This window comes from Taudactylus pleione, unplaced genomic scaffold (assembly GCF_031769625.1).
Source record: "Taudactylus pleione unplaced genomic scaffold, aTauple2 ptg000095l, whole genome shotgun sequence".
NCBI lineage: Eukaryota > Metazoa > Chordata > Amphibia > Anura > Myobatrachidae > Taudactylus > Taudactylus pleione.
The window spans coordinates 6540212-6563724 of NW_028284497.1; the positions used below are offsets into that span (position 1 = coordinate 6540212).

Sequence of the window (23513 nt, forward strand, 5' to 3'; positions counted from 1 at the left end):
ACTTGACTATACCAATAGAGTTAGCACTAACAATTATTCCCTTCGGAAGAAAACAATTATTAAAACTATTATTAAAATTTTAATTTATTAAGCTTTTTTTCAAAAATGTCTCAATAGACAACCTGCAGCAAAATATTTGTTAAAAATCATACAGAAATAGAAGTGTATATAGAATGAAAATAGTGATACAAAGTTTTACTTAATAAAACTATTATTTTGGGCTGTGTATATCTTTATACTCTTGTTCTTATTTTATATGGTTTTGACCTTTTGTTTGATATTAAATGAGAAAATGTAATATGTTTAGGGATGCTCCAATTCCAATTTATATTCTTCAAATGGAGGTTACGCTGTAAACCCTTTCATGAGAAAATCTAGCTTCCAATATAAATCAATTATTTAGGAGATATCTTATATAGTTCTCTTAGCTTCTATATGAGAAGCTGTTACCTTGAAAGTTGGTGATATCAATTTATTTTCCACCTACAGTATTGCAAAGCGGGACAATGGTTCTCCGCTTTACAAACCACACCCCAGACATCTGATTCCTGCACTTGGATAATAACCATTTGACAAATTTATCTTGCAAATAAACTGGAAATAACACATTTTCCTTTTCCAGGTTTAGATTTGTAGCTAGTCCTTATATCCGCCATAACAAATTTCCAAATGTGACAAAACTGACACCTAGGGTTATACCTACTAAAGGCTGATTTTTGAGTAACGTTTATGTTGATTTTAATCAACTCATATCAACTCAAATCCGACTATAAATCACTCGCCAGATCTCTCATTTACTAACATTCGATTTTGAAATCGATTTCAAAATCGAATGCGATGTAGGTTGATACTTAAGAGTGTAAAAATGGTCAATTTGGAATGGATACTTCAAAATCACCTGTAGAATCACCCACAAAATCGCCAAACGCTTCCAAAACAAACCATATGCACCGTAAGCACACACTGTACCAAAGCAAATTGAAAAGGAGTTTTGTGGAGAGAGAGGAGGAAGGAGTGTTTAGCAGGAGAGTGGTGATTTCATATAGGTGTTTTAAAAGTGATTTCTGAGAGTTTTGTCCTGTCAATTGTATTGGTATTGTCATTTTGAATTTTGTCTTAATTTTTTATCCTGTCTAATTTTTTATTTAGTCTTTTTCAGTGTTTCTGTGTGTGTGCCTGGGGAGTGTGTGTGTTTAAGTTTGTGTTAGTTTTTAAGTGTACAGTAGTTTGTGTATTTAATTTTCTATTTGTTATGGAGGCTGCTAGGAGTAGGGCAAGGGAGGATATGGATGTGGAAGAGAGGGATCCAATTCATGAGGATAGTGTTATGGAGGAGGCAGGGGACCAGGACTCCCGCGCGTGGCATCCCCATTAATTGACTCACCACCAGCACGACAATTAGTCGCGGGGTAAACCCCGCGGGTAATTGTATATACCCCTCAGGGGCCCATTTTTCAACAAGTTTTATTATACGCTACAGGTTTTAAAACTCGTTGCGTATGATAAATGGTGCTCCAGCCAATCAGCCGCCAACTGTCAATTTTTAAACAGATGATATTTAGGAGCTGAGTGGCTGGAGCACCATTATCACATGCAATGAGTTTTAACATTTCTTGCATATAACGAAACTTGTTGATAAATGAGCCCCTGTATCTGGTCTATTTACTAAGCCTTGGAAGGAGATAAATTGGACAGAGATAAGGTACCAGCCAACCAGCTCCTAAATGTCATTTTGCAAACAGCCTGTGACATGGCAGTTAGTAGCTGATCGGCTGGTACCTTATCTCTGTTCACTTTATTTCCATGCACACTTGCAAAGCAGGGAAAGCAGGCCATGCGGCAGGCAGCAGTTGATGCAGTGATTTCTATTGGTCATTTAAAACGTGACACACGCCAGTGTGTGATGCATATTTCAGACATCCGTCGCTGTGTCAATACGAGATGGGCCTGGAAAGGTGCTCTGCTTGCAGCACTCGAGGAGGGTCATCTATAAATGTGGATTATAATGAGTATGAGGAATTATCCTGCAGAACTAGTGTCAGGAGTTAATGTGCATGCCACAGTGCACCATATGATTGTGTCTCCTTTTATAGGCATAATTAAGTTTCTACGAATAGATTGGTGTTTAGAAGCTAAAATCATCTGTTTTTTAATAGTCTATTTTTCTGAGGATTTTTCTGTTGAATTTGTATTCGATTTTAAGTCTATATTCAATCCGATATATACTAAGTACTAAGTGAGAGAATCCTGTAGCGGTTTATGTGAAAGTATCAATGTTTGGTTGATGGTCGATTTTGGTCAGAATTCAGTTTTATAGTTGAATTTATAGTCGATTTTGCCTTTAGTAAATCCTTGATTTGGAAATCACACAGAAAATCACCTATAAATACACCAAAAGCCAAAATCCACCTTTAGTAAATTTGCCCCTAGAATGAGCAAAATATTCTGGTTCAGATACAAATAAGAACAATAAAATAGTTTAAATGGACAATTTTATGGAACACCTACAACAATTCTCTAATTGATATCATAAAGAAACAGACACACAAAAAAAGGCAGGAATTTAACCACAAAAGACTTTCCAGAAATAATTCATAAAGAGCAGTAAACTGAGGTAAACTGGGAGAGGAGAGCTTCAGCAAAGCATTCTCTGCACTGAACAGAAAAATGAGGGAGATGCTTTTTAAAGTTTGACAGGAACACTTAGCAAAAACAAGAAAATACATTGAGTCATTTGGGTGTGATGCACTTTGGTCAACAAAATAATTATTAAAACTTCAAACTTTATTGCATTTAGCATTAAAAAATTCTAACTTAATTCATTTATTTTCCTTTTAATTCAGTACCCTGTGGGTAGCTGTTATTACAAAATTCAATATGTTATGATTCCCATAATTGGGATTAATGTTATACATTTAGCAAAATATGAAAAAATAAACTTTACATAAAAAGTGCTGAGAGATGAGATGAAAGTCATTGTGATTACAATTGTTGAGTAGCAAAAGAAAATAAGCGTAAAGCACTCCAACAAAATATCCTAAAGGATTACCCTATTCAATACTTGCGGTCTTGATATGGATGGTCCCGATCTGGATAATCCCGATGTAAGTGACTTGTAGCAACCATCCGTACTGAGATTGCAGGTAGTGATGTCACAGCTCAGCTAATCCAGATATGTATAAATCGATCTCTAGATTTATATTTTTCTATCTTTCAATCTGGGAGACACTGCTACTATAGGGATACAACTGTTACTCTGGAGCTGGTCATTTAGGAGTTTATAATAGTGAAGCTTTTCCCTCTATAACACATTGGATCTCCGGAAGATTTGTGCAGTGTTTTTCAGTAAAACACATAGAAAGTAAATAAACTTAGATATACTACAAATACAATTTATATATTTATCCTCATTTGATATATATTGATATATTTCATACAATTGCACTGTTAACTCGTTACCATGATAGGCAGGGGATGTAGTTATGAGACCGGCGGCCCTGAGGAGAACCCGGACAAGGGACATAAGATAGGCGTTGAAATACCCACGTCTATCTTAATCCTGATGCCGGAATGCCGAAGGATGCCAGCCCATATCCGGGCCGCTAGTTTTAGGGAGTGTAGCGGGGCTAGAGTTAGGTTTTTTGTGGGGAGGTTAGGGTCAGGCACCCCTAGGGAGGAGGGTTAGGATTAGATACCATTGGGGGGTTAGGGCTAGGCACTAATGGGGAGGGTTAGAGTGTGGGGCAGGGAGGGTCAGGCTACAAATAGGAAGGGTTAGGGTTAGGCGGGTAAGGGGGAAGTATAAGTATACTTACCCAACCCCTGTCAGGATACCAAACATCGGGATGCCGCTGACAGTATTCTGACAGGAGGCACCCCGACAGCTGGCATTACATACCCATCTGACAATGGAGATATACTAAATTCCCAATCATTAAGGGATAGAAAAGAAACTGCACTTTATTAATGTATTGTGAAAATAAGGGCATCATTGCTAAAAATTTACAGTGTTTGGAACATCACAATGTGAAACAGGCTACGCCACCCCCACCAATACACATTGCATTTTTTCTTTTTAAGAACACGAGGGGCTGCACCCACCATTTTTTTTAAGAAAACCAGGGGCGACTCCCACCATTACCTGGCTGGGGGTGCTGCCAGTGTAGCAGCCCGGCTGGCTCTGTCCTCTTCTCTCTTCGGCTCTCGCCAGATGCATTGCATGAATGGCGCAAGTGCATAAGCACTGGCTTCTAGTGACTGCATCAGCTGTAGCCCATAGCAGCTGGATAGGGCTCACGGCAAGGCAGGAGAGTGACTTCTCTTTGGAAGTGCTCTCTCTGCTGATTGCATTCTGGACTGGCAATCCCAGGGGGAGAAAACACCTCCCCTGGCACTGCCTGTCTGACTGTTATTAGCAATAAGGAAGCCACTGCCAATTAACACTTACTGGGGGGAGGGGAGGGGATTTTAATGGGATCGGGGGGTAGCTGCAGCCCCTAGGTTAAATAATATATCATTTGTTACAAGTCATTTTCGTCCATTTCATATTATGTAGTACTTATTTGCTGGGTCATATCAGATGGAAAGTGTCTGGACTTATTAGGGGTGCAATACACTGAACCCAATATTTATAGTACAGACAGCTCTTTATATTTATAATACCATATCATTAATCTATTTCTCTATTCTGGTTTATTCTGCACTGACATTCCCTACACTAGAGAGCTGTGAATTTGGTCTGTGGTAGAGATGTGTGGGTTTGGTTTTATTCGGTTCTTATCGCCAAATTATCGCAAGTTCTCCGAACATATCCGAGTAAATCTGAGTAAAACCGAACCGCAGATCTCTAGTCTATAGTGTTTTGTTATTTGAAGATTCCTAATGGAGTGGCACTGGTCATATAGGGTTGGATACAGGAGGTGACCACATACCGGTCATTTGTACAATTTGTGTTAAATCCAATGCATAATGCTAGTAATGTTGAAATTGTATTTTTTTTATTTTCAGCAAGATCACTTTATAGTTGGAGAATGAAATGTCTTCTACTTCCCAAGGTAATATCAGTCACTTTTGGTTGTCTCTCACATCGTTTAGAAGTAGTGACTATAAAGCTGTATTTTCCTTTAGAGTAAGAAACTACAGGTGTGAGCAGAACTATATGATAAAAGTCCAAAACTTTACTTAATAATAAATACTTCATACTGTATTAACTGTTCCCAAATTCCGTAGCTGCCTTTTCATTTTTGTCAGTCAGTTGAAATCTGGAAAAAAATGTCATCATTCTCTGAAAATCCATATCATCTTCTTGTCTCTTCCAGGCATGTTACAGTGAGGTGACCTTGCATCCCCTCTAGCAGAAAGATTATTAATAAGTCAAAAACACAGTATGTGGCCAGGAGACATGGTATCACAACATTTTAGTATAATTAGTTTATTAGCAGTAATGCATTCAACACAAAGGTATCAGATTCGACTATTATTTATCTAGTACCTTCTAGAAGATGATAACTAGAATCTGATTGGTTGCTAAGGGCATAAAATCCACTTCTAAAAACCCGCACTTTAGTAAATATACCCCTAGATGTGTCAGCATATATGATTCTATCACCCTTACAAGTTATATGAATATTCGTGGAATATGGAAGATTTGAAAATATGCTCACAAAGCACATTGTGACTGTCAGTAAAATATAGCTATGGTATTGGCGGAACCTGATATGGAAGCTGGGTCAAACTTTGCATCTTACTCAAGTTAAATGAAATTCTATGGGGCAGATACAATTAGCTGCTGGGCTGGTGGGTCTCTAAATTAATAATTTCAAGTACTTTACCCAAGAGAACACACCACATGACACAACTCATAGTTAATTGAATCTGCCCCTTTGAACTGTATATTATGTTGTAACTTTCTATTGTGAATGTGCACTTTAGAGTTATGACAGAAGAATGAAAAAAATTGGTAGCATTTTTTTTTTTTCATACTATTTGTTTCACTACAAAAATGTTGCCCTAAACTTATATAAAATAGAAGTGGCTCATGAAAAATCTGAAAACATGATACTCTGCACTGGTGAGTTCTGTGTGCAGAGGAGTCACATGAATGCTTTGCTGTTCTAAAAAGAAGATCTCTGACAATAGTGTAACATTAAAGAGAATCAATGAGATGCATTATTCCACTGTCACACTTGAGCAACGCCACATTCAAAGCTCTAACAGCAAATGACAGCAGTTGACACATGACAAGTGAATGATGCTCTCCATTCACTTGCATTGTCACACAGAAAGAATATAGAACATTTCACTATTGTGGTCAGAAAATCACAGCATTCTATAATGATCAGCGGACCTAGCTCTGAACCTGTCCATTGATCAATAAAATAAAACTTAAATTCACATTTGGGGACTTTTTAGATATTAAATACACTCTGTCCTATATCTAATCATTCCTATATAAACTATCTAGCAGACTGTATATAATAGTTACCTTTGCTTCAGACATTCTGGGCAGGATGTTCTAAGCAGCGCATCCACGTTGCAGTACATATTGCCCATTATAGGGTACATACTGGCGATAATATCGCTGATTTGTACCTAGAAAATTGCAAAGGACAGCTCTCCCGGTAAGAGTTGTCCTTTGCGAGAGAGGGACTTCAGGGTTTATGACTGGAAGTCCCTCTGGCATCCTTCTGCGCATGCGCGGAAGGACACGTGTTCCCTGGAGGGAGCTGGGAGGGATCTGATTGGATCCCTCTCAGGCGGCGTCCCAAAAATAAGCCCATAGGCTTCTATTGGGTAACACCATCTAAAGATGGCATTACCCTCCGGGACGAAGTACATATCAGAAATGCGGTAAAACCCCTGAAAACTGCATTTCCTGGGTTTTACCGCATTTCTGTCCTCAGTACATCCCGCCTACGTCTACGCTAAGCCCTCTCTGAACATCATCTGGCTGTTCAGTTGGGCACAACTCAAGATGCATCTAGCTGTACATCACAAGTATGTTGCTTGATTTATGACATGATTAAAAGTGTATATACTTATGCAGTCCAATAGTACAGAGATGTGGCTTTGTCAATTAGTAAATGCGAAAATTGTGTTATCCTATTTGTACATAATAATAATGTAATGAAGGGTCATATACATAACAAAAAACACTCCCTGTTGTGTTCTGTGAATTACACAACAGCACACATAATTAATACTAGGGGATGATTGTTATCCCTAGCTCTTTGCTAAAACAAAAATAAATAAAATAAAAACATTTAATTTTAAAGTGGAATAAATTAATAATTAAAGATTTTTGTTTCTTACAAAACATACTGTATAACTTTATCCCTGTGTCTGAGTGGCACTCAAATAACCCTTGTCATTTCTAAGAGACATAGTGCAAAATTTACTAAGCAGCACTTTTCAAAGCCACTACTTCTTTAGTGGTTTCTACCCCTGGATTTAAAGGGGCAATAATATTAAATTCAAAATAAACTAGTTTTTATATTATTTTCCCTTTAAATCCAATTTAACTCCTAAACTAAAAAATTTTTTTTTAATTTTAATAGACTCATCTGTTATCGTCATCTTGAGATCGCTAGTGAAAACATCTGATTTTCTGCCAATTTTGCCATTTGAAAAACTGTCCCCTAAGTGTTACAGAAAACAGTTTGCTTACTTCACAAATTGTCTTGGGCTCTTCCGCATCTTCTGGAGAATCTGTAACAAAGGGAGGAAAAAGGAGTGCCTTAATGTATACAATCTCCAGCACATTTGGTCACCATGTCAAATCAAAATAAATATTGCCTCAATATTTAAAAAATGTTCATACCCTATTTTTATAGCAAACTCACTTTTGAACTAGGGGTGAGCGGGTTCGGTTTTACTCGGTTTTACTCGGTTCTTATCGCCACTTTACCGCAAATTTGGCTCGATTTTATTCGCTATCCAAAACACATGTTCGGCGATAGCCAATAAAAAGATCCGGGTAAAACCGAGTAAAACCGAACCCGCTCACCCCTATTTTGAACATGTGCAATACATTATCCCGAAAGGCACACAGGGGGAGCTGTAGAAAGGGGTTATAATGGTCAAATGCCCTAAAACCAGTGTTATTTGACACCTACAATGAACATCGACATGTATGAACGCGGATAATGTAGAGAAAATCACTTTTCTCTATGGTATCTGCAAACATCTAGTGATTTTGTGTATGGTGATGTAAAATCATGCAGATGTTACTATAAAACAATAAGAGCAAGCTTTGTAGCATATCTTTTTTTCACATATCAGCAAGATTACCTGCTGGTATGTGTGTGGTGGCCTCTGTAGCGAGCTGTCTGCCCACGAGATCTTACGATGTTTACAAAGTGCATTGGGGATGGCCAGGAGGCAAGACACAGCACATGAGCACTAGGCTGATGCTCTGCTGGACTTGCAGGGTTCACCGGAGAGAGGAGTTTCCCGATTGCGTTATCCCGGCGTGGGATAAATGACCGGCGTCTATATCTAGACGCCTGTCATTTACCCGACGCCGGGAGACTGGCGCCCGGCATCCCGATTGAAGGGATGACGGGCGTCGCCAGCGGACAGCCGCGGGGGGGAAGGTTAGGTTTAGGGCACCCGGGGGGGACTAAGGGTTAGAGCCCCCCACCGGGAGGGTTAGGGTTAGGCTAGGGAGAGGGAGGGTTAGGGTTAGGCACCCACGGGGGGGGACTTAGGGTTAGGCACCCCCCCCGGGTGACTTAGGTTTAGGCAGCGGGGAAGGGGGGGTTAGGCACTTAGAGGGGGGATTAGTGTTTGGCACTTGGGGGGGAGGTTGGGGTTAGGCACCTCTAAGGAGGGTTAGGGGCTTAGGTTAGTAGATACTTACCTTAAGGACGATCGGGATTTCCAGCGCTGTCGGTCTTCTGCTGCTGGGAACTCTGCTTTTGTCGGCCAGGCGCTGCCGGGATTCGAACTGTCGGCCACAGGGCCGGCGGTATTTCATACTGATTCCGAGTTTTCTTTCCCTCACTGTGGTGGCTGAGATGCTAATACATCTTGGTATTATTCCTCCTGGATAAGAGGTGAAGCAATAAGAGCTATAGCAGCATGAGCTACTGCCAAGAACAGACAACCTCTAAATGTAGTTGCCAGAGGAGAAAGTCACATAACAGTGAATTATCAAAAGTGAAGAGAGAGAGAGAGAGAGAGAGAGAGAGAAGTAACAAATGGTGATGTCATTTGAGGTGCACTTTATAGAAAATGTAGAGATAAATATAGGGAAGATTCTAGAAAGGTACTTCAGAGCTCCATTTATAAACGAGCCATAACCCCTTAGCACTCACTAAGGCGGTTAGGAGCCCTATTCAGTATTTAACAAACAGCTGTTTGTGACAATGGGGTCTATTTACTAAGCAGTGTTAGGAGAAGTGAAAAGTGCAGAGTGAAAAGTGATAAGGTGCCAGCCAAACAGCTCCCAACTGTCATTTTTCAAACACAGCCTGTGAAATGGCACTTGGGAGCTGATTGGCTGGCACCTTATCACTTTTCGCTCTGCACTTTTCACTTCTCCTAACACTGCTTAGTAAATAGACCCCTGTACCACTTACACCATCTATAGATGACATTAGTGGTATAGTTCCTGGTATGGTTACTATTGTTCAGGCTTCAGCAAAGGCAAAGAGAAGCAGCCTCAGATAGAAGTGACAGAGTGAGGCAACGTGAGCGAGGTATTGTAGTGACTTGAGAGAACATGAAATGAAAATTATAAGAGAGAGAGAGGATGGAGAGAGAGAGAGAGAGAGAGAGAGAGAGAGAGAGGGAGAGAGAGGGAGGGAGAAGCTTAGAAGTTAAAATCAATTAGTAGAGAGTGAAGGTGCAGGTTAGAGAGAAGGTTAGAGTCGTTGCATTAGGGAGTAAGGTGAGGGACAATGAGGATAGTGGATTTTGTGAGACATTTCTTGTGTCATATCTCACAATATCATAGATAATGTGCATAGAAATTGTTATTTTAATAAATTATTGTCACTATGTTTATTGATACAAGAGTAAGGGTACTACATGTAAAAACTAGGGCACATTTGATCCATATTGTGGAATGTAACAGAATAATGTAGGAATCACTAAAATAAGTATTTAAAGATGGGTGCTTTGGCTATAATATTGATTTAGGAATGATAAACATGTACTGCAAATTGTTACCTTATTAATGAGTCATAATATAACAAACCAGGGAACCTTATTAATTGATAAACTGCAATTGTTAGTACAATAATATTTACCTTTATCTTTTCCCTAACACAAAACTACAGTATCTTACATTATGGTATGAATGAAAGAAAATTATATCCCCTTTTGATTTTATTATATTTGTAATAAAAAATGGACTTTGAATTTTGATTATCATATAGTTAAAATTAGTTAGTGAGTTCTTTGTATTACAAATTACTTTTTTGTTTTTTCATAAAGTCCCATACATGTTGACAAAACTTTGCTCCATGATAATAACTCCTGAGTACAAACACTATTACTGCTTTTGCTTTTATGTTCACATACATATGACGAAAGGTCAGATATTTTTAGGGTGCCAGGTACATGGATATACTTATTTTATATAAAAAATTCTATTTTCCCTCCACTTACACTGTTGACTCTTAGTCCGTTTAGACCGTAGAACCCAGAAGATCAAACTAACAATTATGATCAATACAACAATCCCAGCAGCAACGACAATAGCTATCAGCCACAGCAAAGATCCATCTGAGGATTAAAAACAGAATACAAAGGTCACTGTGTTTCAGAGTATTATTTGAAGCATACGTTTAGGGTGTAATTAAACACATGATCAAAGATTGAACATCACAACCCATTACTTTTTCTTAACACATTTAGGGGTAAATTTACTAAAGTGAAAGATTTTAGAAGTAGAGATGTTGCCCATAGCAACCAATCAGATTCTAGCTATAATCTTCTAGAAGGTGCTAGTTAAATGTTAAGTAAAATTTGATTGGTTGCCATGGGCAACATCTCCAGTTCTGAAAACTGTCACCTTAGTAAATTTACCCCTTAGAATGATGTACCTAACCTTTATCAAGTGAAGCATTGTTATTTATATTCCCAGTAGACATTGCTGCTACATACTTGTTATTACTATTATCTCAATTTGAGGACTCTTCTGTGACAGCAGGTAGCGTCCTTTGATCTCCGCTTTGTACTGACAGCAGTATTTGGGAGTGGAGGTATTATTATTTTTCTTCATGTTGATGGTTACTGCTGCTCTTCTCTGTGTTTTGTATGTTGATACACTTATTATATCATCTGTATCGTTAAGAAAGTAGAATGTAGTCCTTGCGTACTCTGCAGGTGTTGTACAGAATAGAGTTATATTGCCTCCATCCCAGATCCTACCGCTTGGAGGATCTACAGACAGTAAGGGTGGACGTATGGGATCTGTCATCAAAACAAAACATAAAACATGATCATGCTATGGTAATAATATCTCTATCGCTGGAGATGAGCAACACTTTCAAATCTTATTCATGAAACATTCTCCTGATTCCATATTTGGCTACACTTTTCACCTTCAGAATTTGGCCTCAAGTGTCTCCAGTCCTACACCAGCCTCATTATGCAACTACATTTATTTAGCATTGTTTTACCAGCTCTAATCAGAGATTATAAAGTTTTCAAAATAAGGATTTGCTAATATATTGTAGAATGGCATTATGCAGTATAGTGAAGCAAAACCGCATTCAGAGATTGTGGGGTGTATTTACTAAGCCTTGGAAGGAGATAAAGTCAACGGAGATAAGGTTCCAGCCAACCAGTTCCTAACTGTAATTTTTCAAACACAGCCTGTGACATGACAGTTAGGAGCTGATTGGCTGGTACCTTATCTCCATTCACTTTATATCCTTCCAAGGCTTAGTAAATAGACCCCTGTGTCACTGGAACCTTGCACCTCTGTAAAACAGTCTGTTGCACTGCGTAGGTCCAGGCACAACCTAATGTTTGATACCCTGCCCATGCTTGTCAGCAAAATTACAAGATGTCACTGGCATTCTGATGAGCAGCACCCTCCCTTCACATCATGTCCTAGTGAGTGAGTTGACCATGTACTGTATAATATATTTCTTTTAAGAATTGATAGATGATATGATGATATGGTGGGAGATTGTGTGGGAAATAATACAGGGGACAAGTTGATGAGAGGGGGTGCTAAATACACCCCCTTGGGTGATGCTAGCTATGCCCCCGGGTGCTGCTAGCCACTGGAGGCAGTGCTAGACACACCCCTCTAGTGGCATGCCCTGGTGCAGAGTATCCCTTTCTAGACTTCCCAGGGGTGCACTCCCTAATGAAATAAGCTACATGTGCCTTTGTTGTGCATTATACACATCTCAAGGTGCATGCTCTTGAAGCACTAACATTGTGTTGATCTATCTAAAAGTGCTCAGGACCTGCTTACTAAGGCATAGGGACAATCCACTTCAGTCTTTACATTTCTCCTAAAAACCTGCTTAGTTTAGCCTCATTCATATCCTTAATTCCTTCTGTCACTATTGTGTGTTTATACATTTATACATTACGCAGGTTAATCTGTGCCTAGAAATTAGCTTTTCCACAAAAGAGCAGCTAAACTGTGAACAACGAATCCAAATGAATCTATAGACAAATGTCCCTTTGTAGGGAGTAAAAAGCATGCGTGTCCTATTTTAAATAATCTAATTTTTGAATGCGGGAGTAGGTACACTCATAACCTAATCTGCATTTAGCAAGAAGCGCCACTATCCCACCCTACTCTTCTCACAGATGGTGAAAATGTTTGCACTTGCATAGGCATGACCCCCTAGGACTGAAAATCTATGCAAAAGCTGATGAAATAGATGCATTTATTCAGTAACCAGGCATATAACACATAAAAAGAGCATTTTCAATGTTCATTTGAACATTTGTAAATAAGTCTTACTGACTATCTTCTAAAAGGTTACAACAATTTATTTCCACTATTTCCTATGTATTTCATTTACTGGTACTGCAGTTTTCACCATTCAAACACAAGGGAAATGGTAGAAACAAATTGAAAGTATTACCCAAGTACCCTCCTCTTTGGATGGTTTGGTGCTTCTGGTTTGAGTCTTTTAGAGCTGAATGGCACTAGGTGGCATTGTTTAGGGACTGGCTGATTGAGTACATTTTCATATTATCATTTATCTTGGATTACAGCATAATACAGTACAGTACATGAAAGATGATTGAGAACAATGTTGTCACTTGGTTGAGTTAAAGCACAGTCACTGCTTGGACTATATTAGACTGAGAAAACATTTTATTTTTTTAAGGTAAGGTGGGACAATGTATAATTTGTGTTTAAATAAAATTTAATTTTTAAAATCTGTGTGATGGTCATAATTTCTGTAGTACGTTGCTTTGTGTTTTCCAACTGGAGACTACCAGAAAGTTCTGGCACCTGGCTGCTGTCTTGCAGTATCCTTCCCCATACTGTGGTACCAAGAAGACTCTGCACATACAGTAAGTGTTTGCAGAGCCATAGCTAGACTTTATCGTGCCCTGTGCCAGAGAAAGCATTGGCACCCCCTCCCCCCCCTTAACTTTTTAAATGGGGACATAAGATAGTGTCACATGGCAATGGCACATGTCGCACTACCCTAGTTATGGCCCTGAGTGTTTGTCTTTAATTAAATGATTGAGGGGGCCAATCTGCTCCTAACTGTCACTTTACAGATTGTGTTTGAAAAATGACAGTTAAGAGCCGATTGGTTGGTACTTTCTTTTTCACAATTGTATCTCTGTCCAAGCTTTCATAAATATCCCTCTAAGTCCTTAGGATTTAAGGGGTCTATTTACTAAGCCTTGGATGAAGATAAAGTGAACGAAGATAAAGTACCAGCCAACCAGCTCCTAACTGTTATTTTTTAGACACAGCCTATGACATGGCAGTTAGGAGCTGATTGGCTGCTACTTTATCTCCATCTAATGGGTTTATCTCCATGTAATGTTTAGTAAATAGATCCCTTTGTCCTTTAAGCAAGCGCACTGCAATCAGGCAAATTGGCAAATTGTTTGAGTAAAACAGTCACAGGGAAGTATAAAGTTAATTATTGTTTTTGGTTGTTTATAATCTTTATTTGCTTGATGCTTCATACATATAAATTTAGTGGTTTAATTGTTCTATGAAACAAACTAATCAAAATAATAGAGCTACCTCATAGAAACTTGTCACGTGCCACTTCCTCACCGATGACCTACCACTGCACCCACCTACACTGTTTTATGTAGGATGCTAGAGATGGCCTCAAACTGCTTTGTGCATGGGTCAGAAATTCTACATTTAAGGCCTGGTCATCAAATGATAAAGATTTGTACAAAATTGTGCACCATATGTGGCCAATGTGCTATCTTCACACATTGGGCCTCATTCAGAGCCGCTCGCAAGTGCAGAGCACTCGCAAGCGGCTCGATGTTTATGGTCTGCGCATGCGCTGCGTCCAGCGTGTGCATGCGCGAGCCCAGATGAGCTGCGGGGCTCGCTACAAGACGGGGCGGCTGTCGATGTGAGTGACAGCTCGCCCCGTTTTGTAGGCGGGGAGGGGGTTCCCAAAGGAACGCCTGGCGTTTGAGGGCGGACCTACTGACATAACTATTAGAGCAGGAAGTCCACTCGGGCGTTTGAGGGCGGACCTACTGACATCGCTATTAGAGCAGGATGTCCACTCGGGCGTTTGAGGCGGACCTACTGACATCACTATTAGAGCAGGAAGTCCACTCTGGCTTGCGGGAGCTGAGACCCTACCACAGGGTCTCGTCGCAAGCCCGATGGTCGCGATAATCACAACGGACTCCAGGCCACTCGCACAAGCTGTGGGTCACCCACAGCTTTGCGTGTGGCCTGGAGAAAAAAAAAACACGCCCTTATTCAGAGCGAGCGCTCGCCAGCAGCTAGCAGCTCTGAATCAGGCACTTTGTGTTCTGCATTAGCCAATGAATAAATGATTACACAAAAATTATAGAATTTAGAATTATGCATCTTCATAGCTGTCCGGTATTAATATTTTCCACAAAACACACTACACTGATGGTTTGATAAAAATAATAACAAATAAACATAAACAAAATTCTTAACACTTAAGAAGGACTTTCTTATGCCCCCTCTTTCCCCAGTGCCTTTAAGTTTGAGACAATCCTATCTGTCATGAGGTGTTACATTTAGGTTTTGCTTTTCTTTCTCTGTCTTTTTTCTCTGCATTCAGCTGTATTACAAGATTTACAAGACAAGTGATGTTCATGTGCAACTCCTTTACCCTCTCACACATCTAAACAGTTACCCGGCTCACCTATTACGTATATCTCTCGTGCAGCACTCTGAGTGGATGGGATTTCTCTGCTGCTCGTTGAGCTCCAGTAGATACAAGTATATTCTGCCTGTTCCTCTTTTGTCACATTCTGCACTGTGTACAACCCTTTGTGTGATGATGGTCCTTTGAACTCCTGCCCCTCCTTATAGAAGCGGTACAAGGTTACATGAACTGGTGAAGGAGCCACACACTCCATGGTCAGGTTTTCTCCCTTTATGAATGTCAAGTAGGAGGGCAGGAAGTTCAACAACGGGGAGGTAGACAAAGCTGCAAAAAGAATTTGACTTAAAGTTGAACAATAAAAACAAAGAAACAAATCTCTTTTCTCCACCAAGTCTGATTTACAACAGAACAATGAGGTGATGCTGAAACCTGATAGTTGTGATTTAGGAGTCTATTTACTAAGCAGTGTTAGGAGACAGAGTGAAAAGTGATAAGAAAGTGATAAGGTGCCAGCCAATCAGCTCCCAACTTTCATTTTTCAAACACAGTCTGTGAGATGACAGTTGGGAGCTGATTGGCTGGCACCTTATCACTTTCTTATCACTTTTCACTCTGTCTCCTAACACTGCTTAGTAAATAGACCCCTTAAAGTTTTATATGTCAGGAATTAGAATTAGGCAGAAGTAAACACTTATTTATGCCTAAAGCAGACAGTTAAAATGATGTCATACCTGTACATTATTTCCCAGTTTAATATGAGTCCAAGGATCAATTTCTTCAATATATAAAGTTGGACAATGGCTCAGGTAAGCAGTGCTTAGACTATGGCTGCATGTGACTTGTAAAATTATCTTAGATGGGTAGCAACTATGAGCAGAGTTATGCATGTTACTGACACTGTCTAACTATAAACTACATCACATTAATGCTTTTTACATATTTTCAGAAAAATCTCCCAGTATTCATAGTGCATGTTTTAGATTATTGCTACTTGACTTATTTTGGGGTGTAGTGTTCCATGACTAAGTATCATTTACAGGCGCAAACTTGGGTGGTTTCCACATGCCCAGAACACCTGCAGCACATAATGGTGTAGCATACCTTCAAACATGACCCCTACCACCACCTACAAAATGGTCTCCTCTAAACTTCCCACCTAATTTATGATTGCCATCACCTATGTTGAAACACCTTTATTATCAATTGACTAGTCCAACACAGGTGACTGCAATTATAAAGTAAGTGGAAAGTCCAGGAGCAGAGCATTTTGTACCTGCGGATGCGGTCATGTTGGAGGGTCTGGGGTGGGTGCTGGTGCCTTGACTTTGGGGCAGTCAGGAATATGTCACAACATCAAGCACAACTGAGAGGTACAGTATGTCCCATGCTGCTCTAGTCTTGAACAATAAGCTGCTGGCATAGTATTGGAGAGTAGTGCATGCAGCTGGGAAGGGTTTGGAATGTTGTCTAACTCTGGCTAAAGTAATAGCCATGCTCCTTGCAAGAAGTAATGTCAACTCTGGTGGCATGCATAGAACACCTTCCTCTAGAAATCCTCTGCTTCACCATGATGCAAAAACTTGTATTAAGCCTATATTAGCTATCTTTCCCATTGATAATATCAATATTATACCTGTAACAGTAATAGTTTGTGGATCGCTCTCAGATGACATTATAGTCCTCTGATGTCCTGATACCCAATATTGGCAGTAATAGGTCCCAGAATCCTTTGTGCTCAGGCTGGATATGTGGTGCTCAGACTTTGAAGTGTCATGGTAGCTGTCTAGTTTGCTGTTATCTTTGTGAAAATTATAAATAGCATGGAATGTGATGGGCGGATGTTCACATTTCACAGTCACAGATTCTCCTTCGAAGTACAGTGATTGTTTTGGCTGTATTAGCAGAAAGGGCGTCGATGGTTGATCTAAAAAATGGAAAAATGTTTCTTAAGGTCTGATATCAAAACAAAATGTATATACAATGTATATTACTATCCTGTGAATTTTTTCTTTTCATTTCGGAGTCACTTACTGTACATTCACATATTGCTGTGTAAAAATGTTCCCGTATAACGATTTTATAGCTCCACTTACTGTGATGTGCTGTATACCTACAACATAATAATCCTACCAACATTTTTCTGGCCTATGAGATATTGGTGTATTTTTACTAAAGTGCGGGTTTTTCAAAGTAAAGATGTTGCCCAAAGCAAGCGATCAGATTCTACTTAACATTTATCGAATACCTTCTAGAAGATAATAGCTAGAGTCTGATTGCTATGGGCGACATCTCCACTTCCAAAAACACACACTTTAGTAAATATACCCTATTGTGACAAATAATTCCCTGAAATGTCACTGATAGAGTTTCATGCTGCACTATATTAAATGGAGTGTGAATCTCTTACTCCTACAGTATGTGAGCAAGTGGAGACTGTAGGAATCTGGGGAGCCAGCATTAGACAGCTGCTTGCATGTTAGCGCTTTATTACACTGCAATAATTTCCCTATCAGACAATATACAAAGTATCCCCTGCAGATAACACACATCATTGCTTTAATTCTTCCAATACACGCAATGCAGAAATCCTCAGGCCACATTTCAGGACCAGAATAAATGGAAGAAGGAAGCACAGATAATTGTCCTATTAAAGATAACACACAACAGGTACTGTACTTACCCAGCACAGAGAGCGACACAGGAACGCTGACATCTGACTCTTCCTTTCCTCTGGAGTCGGATACCCAGTAGAGACAAGTGTAGAACCCAGCATCACTTGTTTTCACATTGTTTATATTGTGCCTGTTAACAGACAATATTCCCATCCTATAAAGTTCTTGATTATTCCTGAAGAATTTGTATCCATGTATTTTGCGGTCAGTTGTAACTTGACATATAAGAGAGACAGGTTCTCCGGTCAGGTATGTGGTATAACTGGCTGAGAAGGAAATGTTTGGACGCTGAAGAAAGGCTGGAAAACAAACAATTGTTTTCAGGACACATTTTTATTTTTTGGGAAGGACTTTGCAATGTAATCATGCATTATAGAAGTTATAGACTCTTTGTTATTACATGGTGCTATACAGTAGTTGCAGTTAAGAAATTGGTTTTACAAGGATATAGGGTACTATTGGTTATAAACTACAACTTAAATTGCAAACGAGTGAAGGGAAGCAAATGCATTAGTTTGTGACATGACATGGGTTATATTAGTGCAAGTTGCAACTCACTGGAGGGAGATGTACTAATCCTTGGACAGAGAAAAAGTGGAGAGAGATAAAGTACCAACCAATCAGCTCCTAGCTGTCATTTCATAGACTGTGAGCCTGATTCAGAGATTTTCACAAAGCCAATTTTTACACAGATCGAGCAATTGTTTGCCATTGCACATTTGCGAAACCCACACTGTGCACACAGCAATTGCATTGCGACACTCACATAGTGAGTGACAGGTAGTCAGAGTTTGGGGGAGGTAATGGGGTTGGGGTGGTTAGAATAATGCAAGAGTGTCTGACTGCTTAAATGCCGTTTCATGGGCGTGCATAAATTAGCCATTGCGATCTCTTTCACAGCATGAGAGCTCTCTGTGTGTCAAGAGAGCTGCAGTGTTTGTGGCTGGTCAGACTTGACTGACATACTGCGTGACTGCCCTATGTGCTTTTGAGAGAGAGAAAGTGGGAGGAGATAAAGTACCAATCAATCAGCTCCTAACTGTCACTTTACAGGCTGTGCTTGGAAAATAACAGTCACTGCAATGTACCAGGCTCCAGGATCCACTCTATGACATGCTTTAAGATAGTGGATACGCATGGATATTAAGTTACTGCAGGGTCATATGTAAATCAATGGCACTCAACATTTCTCCGCTGGGATACCAATTACCAGTGTGCCATTGTTCTATAATCCTGTGTATATCAGAGTATGATTGTGCTATGGATCTAGATATCTGAGTGCCATTGTACTATAGCTCTAGTAGTCAGTGTCATTGTTCTGACACCCAGGACCATATACAGTATGAGTGGTGTTGTGTATGTTTTTCCTATGTTTGTATGGGTTTCCTCCATATACTCTGGTTTCCTTCGTCAATCGAAAAACATACTGGTAGGTTGACTGACTTGCAAAAACTTAACCCTAGTGTATGTGCCCATGTGGTAGGGATTATAGATTGGAAACTCCACTTGGGTAGGGACTGATGTGAATGAGTAACTATGCTCTGTAAAGCTCTGCGTAATACAGTATGTGTGCACTATGAATACAACTGTAAATAAACAAATAATGCACATGCAGATTGGGAAATGGATTGGTACACCGACCTTCATATACGCAGAGCTCCGCCAATAGATAAAGCCACAAATGGAAGCAGACTGGGAGGAGGTTGTGCATGGTGCAGGCATAAGGTAAAGTCCAGACTAGTTATAACATCCTTGGTGAGACATAGAGCAGCTTCAGTCCATCGCTGAGACCCTAAGCATAAAAAAAGACTTTGTTATAAACATGCTAAACTCTTGCTTTAAAGATCTGTCTTCCTCTGTCTTTGTAAAGTACAACAGTAATTCTCAACCATTACATCATTTTCCTATATAGCTAAAAATACATTATTACAGTACTGCAATATTACGTTTATAAACTGGGACCTACCATTCATTTCATATGCAGTCCTTGCTGATTTTTCCTACTCATCTGTGAGATTACCTTTGTGCTTGCTGTCTTACAATCTTTGTTTCAGGTTAATGTGATATTTCTTTGGGGTGTTGGTCACCGCTCCTTCCCTCCTTACCCATCTGGGACAGCAGCCAAGAGCAGGACAGAGGCCGGAGGAGCTGTATTGTTATAAAGGAATCTCCTGCTGGCAATTTGGGCTGCAGGACCAAAACAGGAAGGGAAGAGCAGCAGAGGAAGCATGATAACAACAAGAGTAATGTGGAAAGACACACTTATATAGTATATACAATGTATGCACACTTTTATATAGAACAATATCCCACTCAAGTATAGACACATGTGTACATATATAGAATATAGAAATATTCACACATATGTAGTACAGTATATGCCCTTTTGCACCCATCTTTTACTTTGGAAATAGTGACTTATCATTACCTGAATAAGCAGAGCACTGAGGTGATAAATAACAAATAGGGACTCTCTATAATGTCAGCTGATAAGGCAGTGGAACTTTATGGGGTTAGTCATATTAAAGTTAGTAATACTTACTGATACAATTATCTAACGCAAGATAAAAAGTTACAATCCATAGGGACTTGATAATACAGTTTTATTCTACTGAGTGATTAATTCAATTTAACATACTGTAACTCTTCATAATATAAGGATTAATTACCATCATAAATTATAGTAACCATACAGGATAGAGTGTACTATTCTCAGAATAATTTTAACATATTCATATACAAATGTAAAGAACGGTATACTTTAAGTGGATCTACAGACTTGTTTTCATTATCTGCTTTTACAAATTTATTTTAAAAGTTACATACAGTTTTTTAGCTTGCACCAGAAATCAAATTGTGTCACGAAATGGAACAGTAAAATAAATGTAGTATACAGTATGTAAATAGAGCCCAAAGCTATTGTTTTGCGCTGTAGTCATAATCACAATGTCGATACCACAATGTGGAGATTTATTATGTTGACATTCAACATGTCCACATCTGCAGAATGTCAGTATGTTTACAATGTCGACATTTTGCAGGGATCGGGGGGTTAGGCTGTGGTAGTGGAGGGTTTGGGATAGGCTACAGGAGGAGAGGGTTGATGCATTTAGCCCATTATGCTTGCTAAGCCACCAAGTATTCCATACTTCCCACAATAAATTATGAATTAGGAAAAACAGGCCACATCCTACACTTACAACTCACTATGCTTAAACTTACAGAACAGCGGTGGAAAATAATTATGACTCTTTAATTTACTACTTACACTGGAAAACCACATCATATGCTACCACGGCAGACAGTGGTGGGCTGGGCTGGGGACAAGGTGGTATCTACCCCCTTCTTTACCAGGCCGTTCCAATTTTACAGTTAGGGGCCAGCCAGTTGGCTAAAGCTGCAGGCTGCATCACATGACAGGTGGATAGAAGACAGGCAGACAAAGCTGCTTGGCTGCTCTAATTATGTTATTTATACAGTCAGAGTGGGCGGGCAGTTTTTTCTGTGTGTCTTTCAGCTGACTGTCTCATACCTGTCCTGCAGCATCCGGCTGTTTTAAGCTAAATGGTGATTAGTGGATGGCTTTGGCCATCCACCAATCACAGATGTAGGATCTTTTCCAACACTGATTGGTGAAAAGCTGGAGCTATCCACCAATCAGAGTTCAGAAGGCTGCAGGAAGAGACAATGAGGAACTTCATGGACTAATGGCGGATTTAAGGGTAAGATTTTTAATCAGTGAAGAGGAGGCAGATGTTGGGTAGTTTCTTTTTTGTTTGTTTATGAGAGGGAATCAGATCTGCGGAGTTATATTTAATTAAGGAGGTATCTGCGAGTATGTGTGGGTATGGGGACAAATCTAGGGCATTATTTTTAATGAGGGAATTGTGGTGGGGGAGGGGAAATCTGTGTTTTATTTTTCATGATAGAGAAAGAGGATTAAGCTGAGGTATAGTTTTTAGTCAGGTGTGTGTGGGGGCTCATACGTATCTGGGGTATGATTTTTAATAAGGGAGGTTTGGGTCATGAAATCTGGGTTCTGACATTAAACAAAGGGAGGTTAGATCTGGCATATGAATTTTAATGAGTGAGGAGAGGCAGTGCAATTTAAAGTCTGATTTTAAAGTACTTATTTTATATAGGTCACTTGTATGTTCTCTGTTTTGGACAGGGGACACTAGAATAGTCACTGCTTTAATAGACAGAGCTAGTAGGTTTTGTACTTTTTATAGCTCTTTGACATAAATTTTTTTTTTAAATATTTAATTGGCTGCTTAAACCACATCCACATTAGATAAACCATTCCCGCAAGATTTTTGTTACTCTAATTTCTCTGTTGCAGTTTGCAGGTAGAAAAGCTGAGGCCACATGCTTGTGTTAGTTCCCCTGGCTAAAAGTTGGTAGCCAACCACTGGCATCAGGGCTGGGCACGTCTCTCAACATTAGCCTCTATGTGATTTATTATATGATATTGATAAGCAGTGGGCCTTTTCCTGGGCATAGCATAGAATTGGGAGTAGGTTTATGCACAAGTTATGAAATGTAAAGGAATCCAGAACCAATATTAAGCTTATTAGTTATATTACTAAACAGAAAAATAGGTATACCCAAAATACATGTGAATCATATATAATGTATACAAGTGATGGCTCTCCCAAGGATAGAGAGAATGGTAGGAGTAGGCAGAGAGAAGAAACTCTTTGGTGGGGGCACTTTGATATACAGAGGTAATTGTACTAAGCCTTGGAGAGTGATAAAGTGGAGAGTGATAAAGTACCAACCAATCAGCTCCTAACTTCCATTTTTCAAACATAGCTTGTAAAGTGACAGTTAGGAGCTGATTGGTTGGTACTTTATCACTCTCCACTTTATCACTTTTCAAGGCTTAGTACATCTACCCCGCACTGTATTAAGAAAACATAACTTATAATTAAGATTTTCTAAGTCTTATGGTGCCCACACACATAGCGATATTTTACACGATCTGGCTGATTCCAACGCGTTGGAACGACAGATCATGTAAAATATGGCCAAATCGTGAGTAAATCGTGAGTCCCCACTCACGATCACGATGCGATGCGCGTCCCCGCTGGTCGCACATCACATCATCAGACGATCTAGGACGCGATGCACTGTAAAAAGTCTGGATGCAGGGGAGATCGTATGAAGATTGGACACCAAATCATGTGCAGATCATGTGCAGAGCTGCTGGGGAGAGTTTCAAGGGAAATCGTATACATTGGCTGATCGTGAGCACATCGCTATGTGTGTGGGCACCTTTAGAGCATCACTATATAAAGTGTGTGCAGACAGCAAACAACACAAATCAACATATTGTAGACAGCATACAGTAAATTCCTGCACTGTATCCATATCTCAAAAACATGTGAGATCTTGTTATGTGGTAAAAACACAACAACACATAAATATATCAAAACAAGAGAAAACATACACAAACGTAACACAGTTATTTGTGTAGTAATCTAAACTAAAAATACACCACACCTTGGTCCAATAATGACAAAATATGAGTTACTGTGTGTTAATTACC

At 39.5% G+C, this 23513-nt stretch overlaps 1 protein-coding gene across 2 annotated transcripts; it reads right to left on the bottom strand.

The window, feature by feature from the left end:
- Positions 1–2448: 2448 nt before the first annotated feature.
- LOC148526545 (Fc receptor-like protein 5) lies at positions 2449–20076 on the bottom strand. 2 transcript variants are annotated; one of them, XM_088470217.1, is made up of 9 exons: positions 19983–20076; positions 19604–19754; positions 17971–18261; positions 16924–17214; positions 15327–15614; positions 11113–11421; positions 10615–10731; positions 7667–7707; positions 2449–5350 (listed from the first exon to the last, which is right to left on the bottom strand). In XM_088470217.1, exons 2-9 carry the CDS (start codon positions 19671–19673, stop codon positions 5324–5326), a joined length of 1434 nt encoding a protein of 477 aa, XP_088326343.1. In that variant the 5' UTR covers positions 19674–19754; positions 19983–20076; the 3' UTR covers positions 2449–5323. The 2 variants fall into 2 exon arrangements, with proteins under 2 accessions (XP_088326343.1, XP_088326341.1); XM_088470215.1 differs by having other exon boundaries at positions 19929–20076.
- Between the last annotated feature and the right edge of the window lie 3437 nt (positions 20077–23513).

What these genes read in the sequence shown, in the direction of transcription:
- LOC148526545 (XM_088470217.1), bottom strand. Translation starts at nt 19,673, where the DNA reads ATGCACAACCTCCTCCCAGTCTGCTTCCATTTGTGGCTTTATCTATTG. An exon ending in GGAGCTCTGCGTATATGAAG is followed by an intron (nt 18,262 to 19,603) that starts GTCGGTGTACCA and finishes TTTGTTTTCCAG; the next exon opens with CCTTTCTTCAGCGTCCAAAC. An exon ending in TGTGTCGCTCTCTGTGCTGG is followed by an intron (nt 17,215 to 17,970) that starts GTAAGTACAGTA and finishes TCCATTTTTTAG; the next exon opens with ATCAACCATCGACGCCCTTT.